Source organism: Corylus avellana, chromosome ca5 (assembly GCF_901000735.1).
Source record: "Corylus avellana chromosome ca5, CavTom2PMs-1.0".
NCBI lineage: Eukaryota > Viridiplantae > Streptophyta > Magnoliopsida > Fagales > Betulaceae > Corylus > Corylus avellana.
Window position 1 is genome coordinate 6630615 of NC_081545.1, and position 17965 is coordinate 6648579.

General features: G+C 33.0%; 1 protein-coding gene and 1 pseudogene across 1 annotated transcript; both read right to left on the reverse strand.

Annotated features, from left to right (window-relative positions):
• Window positions 1-7584: 7584 nt before the first annotated feature.
• LOC132181663 (probable terpene synthase 12) lies at window positions 7585-10101 on the reverse strand. Its single transcript, XM_059594903.1, has 7 exons — window positions 9940-10101; window positions 9450-9720; window positions 8971-9343; window positions 8625-8843; window positions 8332-8470; window positions 7993-8241; window positions 7585-7884 (listed from the first exon to the last, which is right to left on the reverse strand). Exons 1-7 carry the CDS (start codon window positions 10099-10101, stop codon window positions 7585-7587), a joined length of 1713 nt encoding a protein of 570 aa, XP_059450886.1.
• A 6100-nt stretch (window positions 10102-16201) lies between these two features.
• Window positions 16202-17753, reverse strand: LOC132181664 (large ribosomal subunit protein uL2-like; annotated as a pseudogene).
• Window positions 17754-17965: the final 212 nt, after the last annotated feature.

Consider the following 17965-nt stretch of genomic DNA (forward strand, 5'->3'; position numbering starts at 1 on the left):
AAAAAAAAAAAAAAAAAAAAAAAAACTACAATACATTGTCACTTTGCCCCCATGAATTATAAAACATTGTCATTTTGACTGTCTGAGTTAATGACTTTGACTGACGGAATGGAGTTTTGGTTACAAAATAATAGTTCATAGGGGCAAAGTAATATAATTAGCAATTCATGCCAAAGCGTTGTAGTTTATGGAGACAAAAAGTAGTTTCCCTAAATTTATATTAATTCTCATTTCTTTTCTCCTTGATCAGGCGGTTCAGCTATAGATGGATCAAGGCCTATATATGACACTTGTTGCAAGAAGCACTGCAAAATAATTGCAGACGACCTTTGTTTACAAAAAAAAAAAAAAAAATTGCAGACGACCAAAAACATACTTTTTTTAACGACGTTGACCAAAATATCATTTAGCCGGCTGGAATCTTCTTAGTGGTCCAAAGATATGTCAATAGTGACATCATGACCACCAGAGTCCCACCTATGATTTCAAGGGATATAGAATAATGCTATATTTACTCATACGTTTTCACATCTATTTTTCATTTTCATATTAAAATAATAATGGAATATAAAATAAATTTTTATTAAATTTTAATTTTATCATAATTTTAAAAGTTACTTAAAAAATTATAAATTATAAATTATAAAAGTAAAAAAAACAAAGGGAGGAGAAAGAGTGTGTCAGTAAAAAAAACAAAAGTAAATTATCTATGGCTGGACTAATTTGTCAGTCAAGCTGTCGAGGAGGAGACGTAGGTTTTTTGGTAACATATATAGTCCGTAACGTCTGCATCAAAATGTGAAACACATATAGATGGGTACGTACAGATTTTTATTTATTTTTTTGGTCCAAAAAAAATATTTATAAACAAATCAAATACAAAACAATTCTCTCTCTCTCTCTCTCTCTCACACACAATATATATAAATTTTTTTTTTGGGACATATCCATACAAAAGAGAGAGAAAAAAAAAAAAAACTAATAATTTTGGCTTCATTAATATGTCTCCTCTGATTGAACTAGGGGATGGAATTAAGTGTACCATTACGAGTACTCATATATATGACTTGGCTAATTTGTCAGTCAAGCTGTCGAGGAGGAGACGTAGGTTTATTGGTAACATATATAGTCCGTAACGTCTGCATCAAAATGTGAAACACACATAGATGGGAACGTACAGATTTTTTTTTTTTTTTTTTTTGTCCAAAAAAAATATTTATAAACAAATCAAATACAAAACAATTTTCTCTCTCTCACACACACAAATAAATAAATAAATAAATATATATAATAATTTTTCAATCTAAAAATAAAAAATATGCCACAAAACATATTAATAAAACCAATAATTTGAAAGAAGAATATATGTAGGCGGCCACAAAACCAATGATTTGAAAGCAGAGCTGATCAAGGCCACAACTCACAAGTTTGAAGTATACAAAATTAATGTCATTTAAATCGTACGTAGAGGTACGTAGATATCTGAGATGACGAAGAAAACACATACATGTTTTGTCAGTCAAGCTGTGGAGGAGGAGACGTAGGTTTATTGGTAACATATATAGTCCGTAAGGTCTGCATCAATATGTGAAACACATATAGATGGGTACGTACAGATTTTCTTTTTTTTGGCCCAAAAAAAATATTAATAAGCAGATCAAATACAAAACAATTTTCTCTCTCTCACACACAAATATATATAATACTTTTTCAATCTAAAAATAAAAAATATGCCACAAAACATATTAATAAAACCAATAATTTGAAAGCAGAATATATGTAGGCCACAAAACCAATGGTTTGAAAGCAGAGTTGATAAAGGCCACAAGTCCGGAGTAGACAAAATTAATGTCATTTAAATCGTACGTAGAGGTAGATATCTGAGATGACGAAGAAAATGTTGCATCGATGCAAATGATATGTTTTATCATAACGTGAATGGCGGTCCCAATATTTAGAGAGAGGTTGAATTAGCATCTGAATTGTCCCCACATCAGATCAGGAATATACCCAAGGAAACCTCCGCGTGCTTAAAAAACCTTTTATTTTAGTGACTAAACTTTAGTGACGTGGCCAAAAAAACGTCATTAAAGTTTGGTAAGGTATGTGGCAAGTCAAAAGTCGGTGTCTCACTAATGAAACTTTAGCGAGGTTTGAAAAATACACGCGTCGCTAAATTGGTGACGTGTGGGACTAATGGAACTTTAGTGGGGTTTTTTGACACGTCCATATAAGAAAAGAAAAGAGAATAAAGATTCGATCTAATAATTTTCAGTTCATGAGGCATGTCAATGTTACCAAAGATATTTTATTGACATGTACTCAAGAGAAGTTCGTGTCCCAGTCCCAAATAATGTATATCTCACATTAGAAACTTTTATAACTCTCATTAAGACCTCAAATGCGTTAAAATAGAAGATCTTGAGATTAAATTTTTCCTATTCATCCTTCCTATACCCACCACCAGCTACCAGATCTCACTGCCGGCCAGACCAATCCACATCGGCAAGCCCAGACTCCACTCATATTCAAAGGCTTTTTTTTTTTTTTTTGGCAATATGCTCTACTCTTAGAGTGAGAGAGAGAGAGAGAGAGAGAGAGAGAGAGATATTATCGGCGTGGAGGAGCGCTGTGGGCGGCGTCGTAGCCGGGGGAGGTGGTGGTGGCAAGTTTGGGTGGATGAATAGGAAAAGTGGGAAATAAGTTTTTTATATTTTTTACTTTTAACCCATATGAGTAATATGAATATAAAAATCAGGTGTTTTTTCTTATTTTGCTTAAGGTGTTCGACGTTGATTTGCCAGGCTGTTATTGGAGGGCATAAAGGTCTTAATTTGTATCAAGACTTTATAGAAGTTATTTTCCTCAAATTATCACTACCAGATCCAAGCTCTAAAATTTTGATATTGTGTTTTAGCTAATATGAGACAAAATAATACCTTGTTTTCTCTTTATCTGAAATATATAATTTGTTTTTTTTATTAGCAACTTTGATGTAGCGTGACATCGTGGGTTGCAAAGACAAACAACAAGAAAGAAAAAATTCTTCTTAAAATCCTCTATCAAGGATTCAAGGAAAACATAAAAGAAAACTCAACCTCATAGTATTTCTCTTTGATAAACCCATCATAATAAAAATCAACACTGCCTCTTATATATTAGGTCTATTGTATTTATAACAAAAGCAAACTTGGACTAAAAGTAAACCTAAGCCTATTATGGAAATTTCTAGAATAATAAAGGAAAAATTACAATTAAATAAAATCATAATTTAAATAACATAAATAATAAAATTAAAAAAATATATATTTGATTGCTAGATTATTTGATTTGATGGAATAAAATCTTCATTAAAGTCCCTAATAGAGCAATCAAGTCTTTCGGTCTTGGATCATTTGTAGCCCATTTTTACCTAGGAAACATCGGAATTAGCCAAACCTCAAGAAACATAACTTTGCAGATCTTTAAATTAGCTTTCCAATACCACCAAGCTTCCTTAAATCTGATATCCGAAACTCGAGATATGACATTTTTAATAAAATTCATCAATATAAATATATATATACACACACATCAAACTTTGAGGTAAACACTTGAACTTATTTATTTATTTTTTAATCATTTCTGTCTCCTCTATTTTTTTGCCAGAATCATTTCTCTTTGCTCTTTCTTGTTGCATGGTAAGAAACCAATAAAAAAATTAAAAAAAAAATAGAGAATTGAATAAAAAAGTTTATTGAAATTTATATTAAATATATAGTAGGTAAAATAACATATAATACATTTTGGTTAGTTAAAATGCATTGGCAAAACAAAGTTGCACAATCACAATGGCTTATGTAATAAAGACTTGACTCATGAGGAGACGTGGGTTTACTGTCAACCTAGGATCGATTAGTGTTTGTCTTGTATCATCCGAATGTGGGCAGAGATGATGAGTTTTTGTAAGCCACTCGTAGAGGAAGATATTTTCGTTGCAACTCCAAAAAGAGACTTTGAATCATGAGCTTGTTTGAATGGAATTCAAAGGTGTCGCAGGTACGTCATGTTGGAATATATTCAATGTATTTTGATATTTATAAGATTGAATTTATACCAAATTTTGTAATAATTTCTTTTTTAATATACAACGTCAAATAATTACTCAAAAACTCATCTTAAAACATTTTTATTGTATAAATAAGTCAATATTTATATTTCTTAACATGTTCGTAAATTAATAAAAGTTCCAAAAAAAAAAAAAAACAAACAAACAAACAATTGACTGCAAGGGAAAATAGTCCATCCACATGAAAATCATAAAATAGTTAGATAAAATTAAGCTATGACTTGGCCTATACCGACGCTCCCTTGTATCCGTCAAGAGATGACAAGTCTTTGATCGATTGTCAACAGTAGCTTTAAGTTTCATATAAGTAAATAAATGATGAACTTTCAGATATTGGAAACATACCCAAAAGCTTCTCTGCCTGAAAATTAAAATTTAAAATTATGATTTATTAATGAGCTTTATGGCAAAGAAGGGATTGTTGAGATACAATAATACTGCTTCCTACAACCACTCTAACAAAAGGAAACAGCCAAACAAGCAACCAAATTTGTGGGAGTGATCTAACTAAGAAGTTGGCCTTTCATGGACCATTAAAAGTTCACAAGAATGCCAGGCTAGCAGCCTAGCATGCAATGACCGTACAATATTTCCTACTCCTTATTTCATATCAACAACACTACTACTGTACGTTTAGATATCCAAGCCAGCATATTTTCCTTGAGGAGACAAGTTTTGGCGTAGTGTTACACTACTTACACCGAGTGAACAGTATATACAGATTTATTGTTTTTAATTTTTTCTTTTTAAATCCGTACATACTGTTCAGGATCCATAATGAGTACTATTCACTCACGCCAGGTGCGCTGTATATCATTACTGCACTTTTTGTGTTATTTTATTCTTCAAAAACCCGGTCTCATCGGTAATAGGAGAATTGCCTCTATTATTTTCAATATAGTTGGTTTTCTTAGTACATTTGATAAGATCGAACATGAATTTTCATACTCACAATTAGATTACTATTACCAGTTCATTAACAGCTTTCTCACAAATTTGTTTTCCTAATCAGCGGCAACTTTGGGGTTGTCGCTATTGAGGACTGAATAGCGGCAACATGAAGTTGCCGCTAATTACCTTTAATTCTTTTTTTTTTTTTTCCTCTTCTCAATAGCGGCGACTCCATTGTCGCTGCTAATGACCCCTCATCAGCGACGACTATGGGGGTCGTCGCTATTTCGGACTGAATGTCGCAACTAATTGTTTTTAAATTTTTTTTTTTCCAATTTTTTATCATGTTATTAGCAACGACCTTGAGAGTCGCCACTATTTACTCATCATTAGCTGCTACTATTAGCAGTGATATGAAAGTTGCCGCTAATGACTGATCATTAGCGGCGACATGTAAAATTAAGTCACCGCTAATGACCCCTCAATAGCGGTGACTATAGGTGTCGCCGCTATTCGTTTGGTCGCTAACGACCATATTGCTTATAGTGAATTACTGGAAGAGGTAAATATCTGGGATGGGCAACATGTTACAGATCAACCATCTAACGGTAGTTTTAAAACCAAGCCTTTATTAACATTGACTAACCTATATTAGCCTTAAAAAAAAAAAAAAAAAAAAAAAAAGGGTGCGACGTGTTTTAAATTTGTCATTGAATATGTGAAACCTACAGAGTTATTGGTGGATTAACCCATATCTTGTACAGAAATGGATAAAAAATTAAAATATATATATATATTAGCCCATCTCTATGGAAAAACAACTACTGGTTCAGATTTAACCAAACAACTACGATTTATTCTCATTTAAATCTTTGAAGCAAACATTTGCTTAATTAAGCTATATATATGACTTCACTACAAAAAATTAGGTTATAAATAGCCGCTGATAGTTTTTTTTTTGGTCAACACTACAAGGGTTTAGATCCAAAAGCATATGTCACCACTAATGACTGGAAATTAGCGCCGACCCAAAAGTCTTGGTTAATGAGTTTCAAAAAAGTTAGCGTCGACCCAAAAAATTGGAGTTCCACCATTTTGTGTCTTGGTTTATGAGTTTCAATATCCTTGCGTCCTCTGCTAATATTCGCCTTGAGGATTGGACATAAATAGATATTGGGGTTGGAAACCTTCTATGTATCACCCCATTCCCGTTTATCTCTTCCATCAGTCACCCACCATACAAGCCCATATTTTAGCAAATCACAAGCCTGCAAAACTGTGTCATGCAAATGACAGTCTTCTCCTCAAATTAGCTTGTAAAATAGTGCTATGAGGATATATAACATTTTGACTTGATGGTTTGCTGCGAAGGAGTTGGGATCGATTCTGCAAAAGCCGCCAACATTGGCCAATAGAGCTTTATTGAAGATCGCTGAATCTCTAAATCTCATTTCACCTCGAGCTTTAGAAAAACCCATTCGTTTTCCGCTCATCCAATGAATCTTGGAATTGTTCTCTTTATGCTTCAGCTAAAACTTCTGCATCATCCCATTAATTTACTTACATGGAGTGGGTTGAAGTTGAAAGACACTTATACTGTAGGTGGGGATTGCTTGAACCACGTACGGCCTTCATGAGTAAAACTTATATCCCTGCTTCTGAGGGGAACCTGACCTTCTAGTTGTGCAAATAGTTCCATACTTTAACTTTAATCCTTTTAAAGGCCTTATTAGTAGCTAACCATGTCAAATCCTTTAGTTTAGCGAGTATAAATCATATTAATATATCAGTGCTTCACATGCCACATTGTTTGTTATATATATATAGTTAATACGGAATAATCATATATGCTTGTGTATTATTATTTATTTTTTAAAGATTGTGTTATGATTTTTTTTTTCTTTGTTGTAATGTTTCATATAGCACACTCTGGTTTAGGAAATTAACTAAACCCTAAACCCTAAACGACAAGAAATTTATAGAATTTCCTAACAGTCTTTTTTACATTGTGAATTTTTTATTCTCGACAAAAAAAACTTAAGGGTCCCAAAAAAATGACGTCGAGAAATAGAAATGCCATAAAAAAATAAAAATTAAAAATTAAAAATTAATGGTGTTTTTTTTCCCAAATTCATGGTGTTTTTGAAATGCTGCAAACTACATCTTTATTGTAGTGGTGAGTAATATGGTCACTGTCACATTAATAATTAATGACCAACACAATAAGTATTATGTGACTATTACATCAATTTAGAAAAATTATAATAAAATTATAGCACCGCTAACAACACTTTGAATCTATATTTCTAAATGTACTATAGGTAATTTTCGAAACTGGTTAATACAAACTAATAATTAAACCGACTGTAAACCCCACACTTATGTCTTTTATTATTATTATTATTATTATTATTATTCCAATAAAACGGCAAAAAAAAAAAAGAGGCCCAAAATTAGCTCCACCAATCATTAAAGAGTAACATTTTGTAGCTAGAAGACCTCTACTTTATTTGGAACCAAATATTTCATTCTCAGCACACATCTTTGCCACACATACATGTTCTAAATAGATAAACAAGAGTCTATCACTCAACTAGTGCAATAGGCTCAATTATCAATGACCTGACTCGATTTTTAGCTCTAATGTCTGGTGCCCCGTGCCCATCTCCATATTGGTACGTGCATTGGGCAATCCGAGCAAGGTTTATTGCTGTTACCACTAAACGTTCTCCAAATGGAGAATCAACTACTCGCTCTTCATTCATCTTTTTCCAAGTCCTCTCAATCATGTTACTCATGTGTTTGCTAGCAACTTCCTCATAAACACCGGTTTCACACATGTAGCAATTGATTGAATTTGCAATTTCACCTCTCTTTAACTCTCCCTGCATTTCAAATAAACAACTAAATATGTTAGTGTGAAGTAGTGATTCCAATGATGAATTAAACCTTAAAAATCATTTACCACAAAATGGATGCTATAAAAAGAATACCGCCGAAGTACTCAAATCATTGCAAAGTCGAAAAATAATTGATGGCCAACGCAAAAGGTTAAAATATTTTTCTAAGCCCTCAAGTGCCTGCTTTGTGAACTTTTGATTCAAAAAAAAAAAAGCATGAACAAGGAACACTGCCCCAGAAACGGATAGCCAAGCATTGTCAAGATAGTCCTTAAAAGTTGGCATATCTTTGTTGTAACTCCATTTTGCTTCTTGTAGGAATGCTTTGCACAGATCAGCCCACTAAAATAAAAGAAGAAGATTATAATTAGATTTAAAATTTCAAACAAAATGCAATTCATCTTTAAAAAAAATAGAAGTGGTTGCACATACCGCTTTTGTTAGGTATGGAAGGATGTTTTCTCCTTTCTCCTTAAGAGTTTCATATACCATCTCATTGACAGTGTTGTAGAGAGCTAAGAAGCATAACTTCATATAGTGGGGAAGATTTTTCACGGCATTGATATCCCATCTTAAAACACAATCAAGAAATTAAAATTATGATTTGCTTATTAGTTGCATAACATAAAAGTTGCAAGAGTTGGGGTTGTGGGCGCGGGGGGAAGAGGATGAGAAGGAGAAAAGGGGGAAGAGGAGGAGAAGGAGAAAAGTTATCAGGTATTAACCTTTCGACAGCATCTGTAAACAGCTCTAGTTCATCCAAAGTGCCATAAACATCATAGACATCATCAATGGTGGTTACAAGAGCAGCCACTTTCGTTAACCCTTTACGAAGATTACTTAATTGGGGTTCGAAGGCTATTCCAACAGCCCAAAAGAAGCATTCCATCAGTCTATCTCTGGTGAAACTCAGGTTGTTTGCCAAGCCCATATCTTTCCACCACCTAAAAGTCATAAAGTGAAACCAAATACGTTTCCACTTAGCATTCAAGCCATGGCAAAGTCAATTTTCATCTTTTAACAAACGCCTACCTTATAGTGATTTGAATAAATAGTTTGAACATTTTTTACCTTGACACATCTTGAAGTTCTCTTCGAAACACAGACTGCACTATGTTAAAATCCAACTTTGCAAGTTCAAGTAGAAGAGAATTTGCATCTTCCCTCTTATTGTATGCCTCAATATACCACCGAGCTTCTAGCCTTAGCATTCTATGGTGCAATGGAACCTCCAATGCGTGACTAACTTGTTCTGCCATGCTTTTGCTCACATCTCCTTCGAGTTCCTTGAGATGCATTCTTGTGAATGCCATGGCTTCGTCCAAGAGGTTTTCTCCTTCAAAAGCAAGATAAGAGGCTTCATATAGACTCAACATTCCTTTGACATCCTTTGTAAGACATTCCTTGAAATTCCCACTATCGTCCTTGAAACTGATAAATACATCTGTGTTTCAAACAAAAATGATATAAGATCGAAGGTCATGAGATCAAAAGGGAAAATGAAATCAAGAAGTCTTAGCAAATTAGCATGATGTCTTAATCTTTTTTACCTTGAGAGACCTGATAGCCTTGTTGTCTGAGGAGCCTAAAGCTTAGAGCAGTAGCATGGAGACTCTTCTCAATTCTTTCATCATTACAGCCTTTCGAAGATGCGTAGCTGTCAAGGGCTCTTGTTATTTCCCTCTCAAATCGGAATCCCAAACCTAATCGTTGAACATCATCAATCAGTTCAAGAGTTGCCAATAAGTCGTCATCTTCATTATTAATCATACTCCTCACATCCTCCTCCAACTTCTTTGCCCTATCTTTGTACTGTTGATCCTGCATGATAACAATTTGAGCCTACGTTAGAATAATCATTCTTTTTCATCTTATTGGTCAAACGTGCGTGGTTTCTGTCTTGTCACGAATTATATATGTAGCAGTTACACAAACGTTTTTGGACATTAATAAAAATTGAAATCAAGTGAGGGAAAATATATAAATTAAGTACTTTGGTGTATATATATATATATATATAAAGAAATGGTGCATGGTTACCGCATAATGATTGTTTAAGGCCTGCACAAAATCGTAACTCCAGAAGCTTGGCTGATAATTGGCGGGTTGTCGTTCAACTTGTAAATGGGAAGTTGGTATACTCGCAAAACATCGGGAGTAGTGCCCATATTTGTGGTCGAGAAGAAGAGGTCTAGTTGTCATGGGATACTTGGGTAAGTTATGAGGAAGGGAGAAATTGTGGGATAAGGGGAATAGGTGGATTAGTGGCATTGCGCTTATGGTATAATTTGCTTGTGATTTCCGTAGGAAGGCTTTGAAGCTCTATATATTTATAGGACTTGTTCAATAACTTGTTGGACACTGGCAATCGACGATCATTCGTAGGTTAAAATCTTACGTGGGGTTTATGGTTCACAAAAAGCCCTATGAAACTTGTGGCAAGAAACAGTAGCTAGCTAGAAGATAATTGCAGATGACAAAGACCATATTTGGAGGAGACAAAACTATTTTTGTCGTTTAATGAATTTTCATCAATTGTAAATATATACGTGAATGGTCCCGAGATTTGGAGTTATTGTGAATTAGCGTGTGAATGGCGCGAAGCAGGGAGGATCCAGAAAGTTTGACGGAGGACGAAGAATAAATTCAAAATACATAAAGTAATGTATAAAAAAAATAAAATAAAATAAAAAAATTAACTTCAATTCAGTTTTAACAAAAAGATAAACATACCAAGAAAAAGATACATAAATAGTTGTGTCATAAAACACTTCAAATTTTAGCTCAAACACCTATTAAAATGGAACATGCCGGATATGCATATCCTAAAAATCATCTATGATTGAATCTGTACTAAGTATCGCAGCAATTTTTTTGATTATATTTACCATATTATAATAAAAATATAATTCTACATAAAGAAAAAAAAATTATCATTATGTTTTATTATTTTTTTATGTCCTAGTAACTCCAATTCCTAGATCTGCCACTGGGTACACTACAAGAGTAAGATAAGAAGCTTCATATAGACTCAAATATCTAACGGTAAGAGGTATTTGGAATAAAACGAAAGTTTAATACACTAAAGTGAGAGGCTTTGAAAATTATATGGTGTTTGCAAAATGTACGTAAGTTCATTACGAGTAAGTGAAGTTTTTCCTTTTTAAAACGAAAGTTTGATACACTAAAGTGAGAGGCTTTGAAAATTATATGGTGTTTGCAAAATGTATGTAAGTTCATTACGAGTAAGTGAAGTTTTTCCTTTTTAAAAAAAATTATTTTTTGCAATCTTAATCTTTTAAGTAATATACTGATGGTGTGACAAAAATACTATGGCATTTTATTGGTCTTACATTGTTGCCAGCACATGTATTATTTTGCAAGTCTGATGGGGCACGTACTATATATAGAAATAATTAATGTTGTCTAGTGTTGTGAGGCTATTATATTGCAGCCGAAGATATTGTGTAATGATGTCTCTCTTTTGCCCATCCGTACCATGTGGAAAACGTTCAATAATGTTGATATGCTCACTCCTGAAAAAATAATACAAGGATAATATAATGTCCTCCATCTCTTCTTCTCTACACACAATTTGACTACACGACGCGATGAACTAGTTATAGGATTTGTTTGAGTTTGCGATTTTAAAAATACAGTTAAGCGTTTAACAAAATTAAGGTTTAACTTTTAAAATCGCTATGCCAAACACACTCTTATAATGCCTTGTAAATTTAGGTTTACAGCTTAATTACCAGAACTAATCCCCCAATCTTGGTCTTAGAAAATGCTATTAAATCAAAATAAATTTGCTTTGCTAGGAGTCCCGCCCGGCGCATGGCTTGTACATGAGAATGCATACAAGGTCTGTCCTACTATAGGATTTCGTATTATACATATAGATTTCAGTATAGTCACAAAATAGTTATAATGCTTCTTAATCTCTTTTCTTAATATATTTAATATTTTATATAATATATTTTTGCAGGGACAGAAATTTTCTCCAAAATTGTTTGAAAGAAACTTCCTTCAACCTAGTTTAATAAGTGCCAAATGTTATCTCTCACATGTTTTCTCTAACATTCTCAAAATAAAAATTTCCTTCAAACCAGTTTAAAGGAAATATTCTCCAAACCATTCAAAATAGTACTAAGTGTTTATAAACATTTAAAATGCATATTAAATTATTAATGTTATTAATAGCAGTTTATTAACTTAGACTAAATTTAATGTGTCTTTTAAATGTTTATAGATAATCATACTATAAATATAATAACATGGTAATTCACAATCTCTCCAAGTCGTAATTGGGACCATTTACGTGCACAGTTCATTAAATGACAACAAATTTGTGACATCCTATGTAAGTGGTGGTAATCCTACTATAAAAACGACACAAATTTTCTTCAAATTGATTTAGAATAAATTTCTTTTAACATATTGTGGCAAGAAACAGTAGCTAGCTAGAAGATAATTGCAGATGACGATGACCATATTTGGAGGAGACAAAACTATTTTTGTCGTTTATGAATGGTCCCAAGATTTGGAGTTATTGTGAATTAGCATGTGAATGGCGCCAATTAAGCAGGGAGGATCCAGAAAATTTGATGGGGGACCAAGATATAAATTTAAAATACATAAAGTAATGTATAAAAAAAATTAAAAATTAAAAATTAATTTCAATTCAGTTTTAATAAAAAGATAAATATACGAAGAAAAAGATACATAAATAGTTATGTCATAAAACATTTCAAATTTTAGCTCAAACACCTATCAAAATGGAACCCGTTGTGTATGCATATCTCAAAAATCATCTATGATTAAATCTGTACTAAGTGTCGCAACAATTTTTTTGATTATATTTACCATATTATAATAAAAATATAATACATAAAAAATAAAAAATTTATCATTATGTTTTATTATTTTTTTGCACTGTAGTAACTCCAATTCCTAGATCCACCACTAGGTGCACTACAAGAGTAAGATAAGAAGCTTCATATAGACTCAAATATCTAACGGTAAAGGGAATTTAAAATTAAACGAAAGTTTGATACACTAAAGTGAGAGACTTTGAAAATAATTAGATGATGTTTGCAAAATGCATGTAAGTTCATTAAGAGTAAGTGAAGTTTTTCCTTTTTAAAAAAAAATTATTTTTTGCAACCTTAATCTTTTAAGTAATATACTGATGGTGTGACAAAAATACGGCCGCATTTTATTGGTCTTACGTACATTGTTGCCAGCACATGTATTATTTTGCAAGTCTGATGGGGCACGTACTATAGAAATAATTAATGTTGTCTAGTGTTGCGAGGCTATTATATAGCAGCCGAAGATATTGTGTAATGATGTCTCTCTTATGCCCATCCGTAGCATGTGGAAAACGTCCATAATGTTGATACGCTCGCTCCTGAAAAAAGAATACTAAGGATAATATAATGTCCTCCATCTCTTCTTCTCTACACAAAATTTGACTACACGTCACGATGAACTAGTTATAAGATTTGTTTGAATTTGCAATTTTAAAAATGTAGTTAAGTATTTAATAAAATTACGATTTAACTTTTAAAATCGTAATGCCTAACACACTCTTACAATGCCTTATAAATTTAGGTTTACAGCTTAATTACCAAAACTAATCCCCCAATCTTGGTCTTAGAAAATGCTGTAAAATTAAAATAAATTTGCTTTGCTAGGAGTCCCTCCCGGCGCATGGCTTGTATATGAGAATGCATACAAGGTCTGTCTGGCCTATTATAGGATTTCGTATTATACATATAGATTTCAGTATAGTCACAAAATAGTTATAATGCTTCTCAATCTCTTTTTCTTAATATATTTAATATTTTATATAGTATATTTTTGCAGGGACTGAAATTTTCTCCAAAATTGTTTGAAAGAAATCTCTTTCAACCTAGTTTAATAAGTGTCAAGTGTCATCTCTCACATGTTTCTCTAATATTTTCGGGATAGAAATTTCCTTCAAACCAGTCTGAAGGAAATATTCTCCAAACCATTTAAAATAGTATCAAGTGTTTATAAATATTTAAAATGCATATTAAATTATTAACGTCATTAAGAGCAGTTTACTAACTTAAACTAAATTTAATGTATTTTTTAAATGTTTATAGATAATCCTAGGTAATTCACAATCTCTCGATTCTCTCCAAGTCTTAATTGGGACCATTTACGTGCACAATTCATTAAATGACAACAAATTTGTCAACTCCTATGTAAGCGGTGGTAATCCTAGTATAAAAAGGACACAAATTTTCTTCAAATTGATTTAGAAGAAAGTTTTTTTAACATGTTCTAATAAGTGACAAGACAAAAATCTCCTTCAAACACGTTTGAAAGAAATATCCTCAAACCCATTTAAAATAGTGTCTATAAACATTTAAAATGCATATTCAATTATTAAAGTCATTAATAGCAGTTTACTAATTTAGACTAAATTTAATGTGTCTTTTAAATGTTTATAGACATTATTTTAAATGGGTTAGAAGATATTTCATTCATACTGGTTTGGATGAGATTTTTGTTCAATCACTTATTAGAATATATTAAAAAAAATTTCTTTCAAACCAATTTGATGAACTGTAAAGGCAGGTGCGGCAGCTCCTAACAGCTTCGCCTCCATTGACACGACAGAGAGAGCTTAGAGAGCAAGGAACAACTATAAGAGAAAAAAAGCGTCGAAACCCAATATAAAAAGCAAAGAAAATAAACAGAAAGTCTGGGCCTTTTTTGGCTGCTTTGGACTCTGGGGTTGATGAGGTCAGGGTTTTTGAGGTAACCCATTCTCGTACAGTGTGTGGGAAGGTAGGTTGTGTCTGCTTTCCGTGATTTGGCCCCACCAACAACCTCATGGCCCCACGGCCCCCACCCAACAACCTTTTATAGTTTTATGCCATGCTTTTCTATTTAATTTTTTAGGTAAGCTATATGAAGTAAACAAAATGCGGTGGTCCTTCTTCAATTTTCTCGAGTTTTCTAACTATTATTTTAATTTTTAATGACGAATAGAGACATATGTCTGTTTTTGAAAAGTATTAACGTGAATTTTCTTCAATTTATGGAACAAAATTAGAATGAGGTATTGTTTTTGTTTTTAAAATGCTATTTAGCGCCCAAAAAAAAAAAAAACACAGTTATTAAACCACATTAAACAAAAGAAAAGTGCTAGAGAGCTAAAGAATAGAAGCAAAAATTCTTTTCAAGTTGACGTGACAAGAATTTTAAAATTAAAAAAAATTATAAACAGTCGGTTTGAGGTGTTTAAAATTGTTGCTCCATCAGTTTGGAAATAATTTTGGCTCCTACTCTTTAACTGTTTAGCACTTCTCTAAACAAAAAGGTATTTAATCCTAACTTTGAATGGCTTTATTGAATTTTTATGTACGTACACTTCTCTCTTTAGTCTTTACTTTAAACTCCTTCATAAAGCGATTATGTGTTAGTTCATTTAAGTTTAGGATATGATCAAGACGAACCACGTCATAAATAAGATAAAATTTTAGAGGTTTAATAGTGTATATATAATCACATAGTCAATATGTTAGCACCTTATTTAAAAATTTTAAATAACATATCATCAAATACAACAAAACAAAGTTTTAATCATAAAATAGATTCTTGCCAATATTTTGAAGGAAAAATATCAAAATTGCACCATGTGTTTCTTTCCCAACATCAACCACCCCCTTTTTACAATAGATATCAAGATAAAACAATTTAAAGAAATTTACTAGTTTAGACAAAATTTGAGGGTTGATTCCCCCTTTGGTGGTGCAAGCAAGATTAGTGAGATCTTGTGGCGGCGAGAAAGGTGAGGAGGTCTTGCAGGCGTGGCGACGGAAGAGTTTGGGTATGGATGAGAGACGTTATCCTTTAACGTTTAATGTTTATTTCCTTTGAGATGTCGTTAACGACGTGGCCCTTTTTTTCACCTTAAATGCTCTTAATTTAATCTTAGCCGTGAACTGGAGAGGATCCAAATCCCAACCAATGCCACTAGTTTTGGCTACACCCATACAGAAATCATCCCATTGTCAAAATTATGGACCAAAACCCATAAGAATCTGAATCACTCAACCTGTATTATCCCGGATATCGACATACGCATTGAAGAGTACTAGAATGTGAACCACACAACCAAACTTACAGACATGTAGTGTGATCTTCTCCATAAAAACACCCATCAAACTTCACAAACTAACAAAAGCAATCAATTTGAAATAAACCCTTAATCAAAAATGATGGACCTAATATTCCAACAACATAAAATGTAACTCTCAAAGCAGGAAACATAAACTTCAAAGTAACCATCTCTAACATAAGATGTTCTAAATGTTTTGAAAAGTGACACTCTAAGAACTCTTGTCAGCTTTGGAAGCTGTGGCAGCAGCTTGTCCACGGAGCCGACCAGCCTTCTCGCTGCAATAAGACCAACCTCTGTCCAGGAGGAGCATCTCGGCGAACAGTACTTGCATGCCCAATATGCTGATGGTTACCACCACCATGAGGATGCTCCACAGGATTCATGGCAACACCACGAACCTTGGGCCAGCAGTTCCTCTTCACCCTGAATTTGTGATAGGCATTTCCTGCCTTCAACATGGGCTTCTCGGTCCTTCCTCCACCAGCAACCTGACCAACCATATCTCGGCAATTAGAACAATCTTTTTGGCGCCAGAAGGAAGCTTGATTCTAGAGGAATATCCCAAAAAAAAAACAAAAGATTAATGACCATCAAAAAGAAATAGTAGCAAGGTGTCTCAATTATCAACACAAGTAAATCCCCATCTTAGTTGGTATGCCAAATTATCCAACAATAGAGTAAAAAGGCTTAAAACAGATTGTGAGATATCTGTGATGCAAACCAAACGCATTGAATGTCAATAACAACTAATTGCTTATGAGAACAGAGTATACATGTTCCCAACTCTAACTGGAGTTCCTAATGCATTCTCAAATACAATCCTAGCTAGCCAACTCCAAATAAAGAATGTCGTCAATTTTTTCCTCCAGCTTCAACTACTCAATATGGAATGAATGGAATAGAGCCAAAGATGGACTTAGAGGGCTGTCGGGCCATGGCCTCCCCCAGGTTTTGAATGGTTCTATATAAATATGTTTCACATCTTTGGGCCAAAATATTTTAGTTTGGCCGTTGGACCCTTAAAAAGGGGTCTAAAATATTAATTACACAAATGTGGTCCCATATGGCCTGGGAAAAAATGGTCCAATATGAATTTGGTCTAAATTTACAACAGAGTTGATAATATCTATCGGTTGGTAAACAAATTTTATTTCCAAGACTTTACTGATCATGAAAAATAAAAATTTAAAATTAAACTTCAGCATTATTAGCGTAATGTAGTTCAACATTCATAGTTCCATTGTTTCTCAAATATTTTTGAATTGTGCAAATGGTTGAATTGAAAATAACCCTAATTCTAATTTAACTGACTTTGTACTAAGCCAATTATTGAATTACAAAATAACAAACTCTTAAAAATTAAATACTAATAATGTTATCAATTAATAACATTTAAGAAAAAAAAAAAAAAAAACTAAGAGACAATTATTTGTTTTCTAACCTCGCATCGGTCTATAGTGAAACAGCTCTATTATCAATGACGGGACTTGATTTTTTGCTCTAATGCCTGGGGCTCCAATCCTATCTCCATATTGGTAGCCATGTGAGAAAGGTTGATTGTTGTTAACACTAAACCTTCTCCAAATAGAGAATCAACTACTCGCTCTTCATTCATCTTTTTCCAAGTTCTATCAATCATGTTATTCATGTGTTTGCCAGCAACATCATGAGAAACACCAGTTTTACGCATGTAGCAATTAATTAAATTTGTAGTTTCACCTCTCTTGAACTCTCCTTGTATATCAAGTAAACAACTAAATAGATAAGTTGAAGTTATGGTTCCAATGATGATATAGACCTTGAAATTCATTTAACACAAAAGACACTATGAAATTTGTAAAAAGAGATACCGCAAGTACTCAAATCATTGCAAAGTCGAAAAATAATTGAAGGGCATTGCCA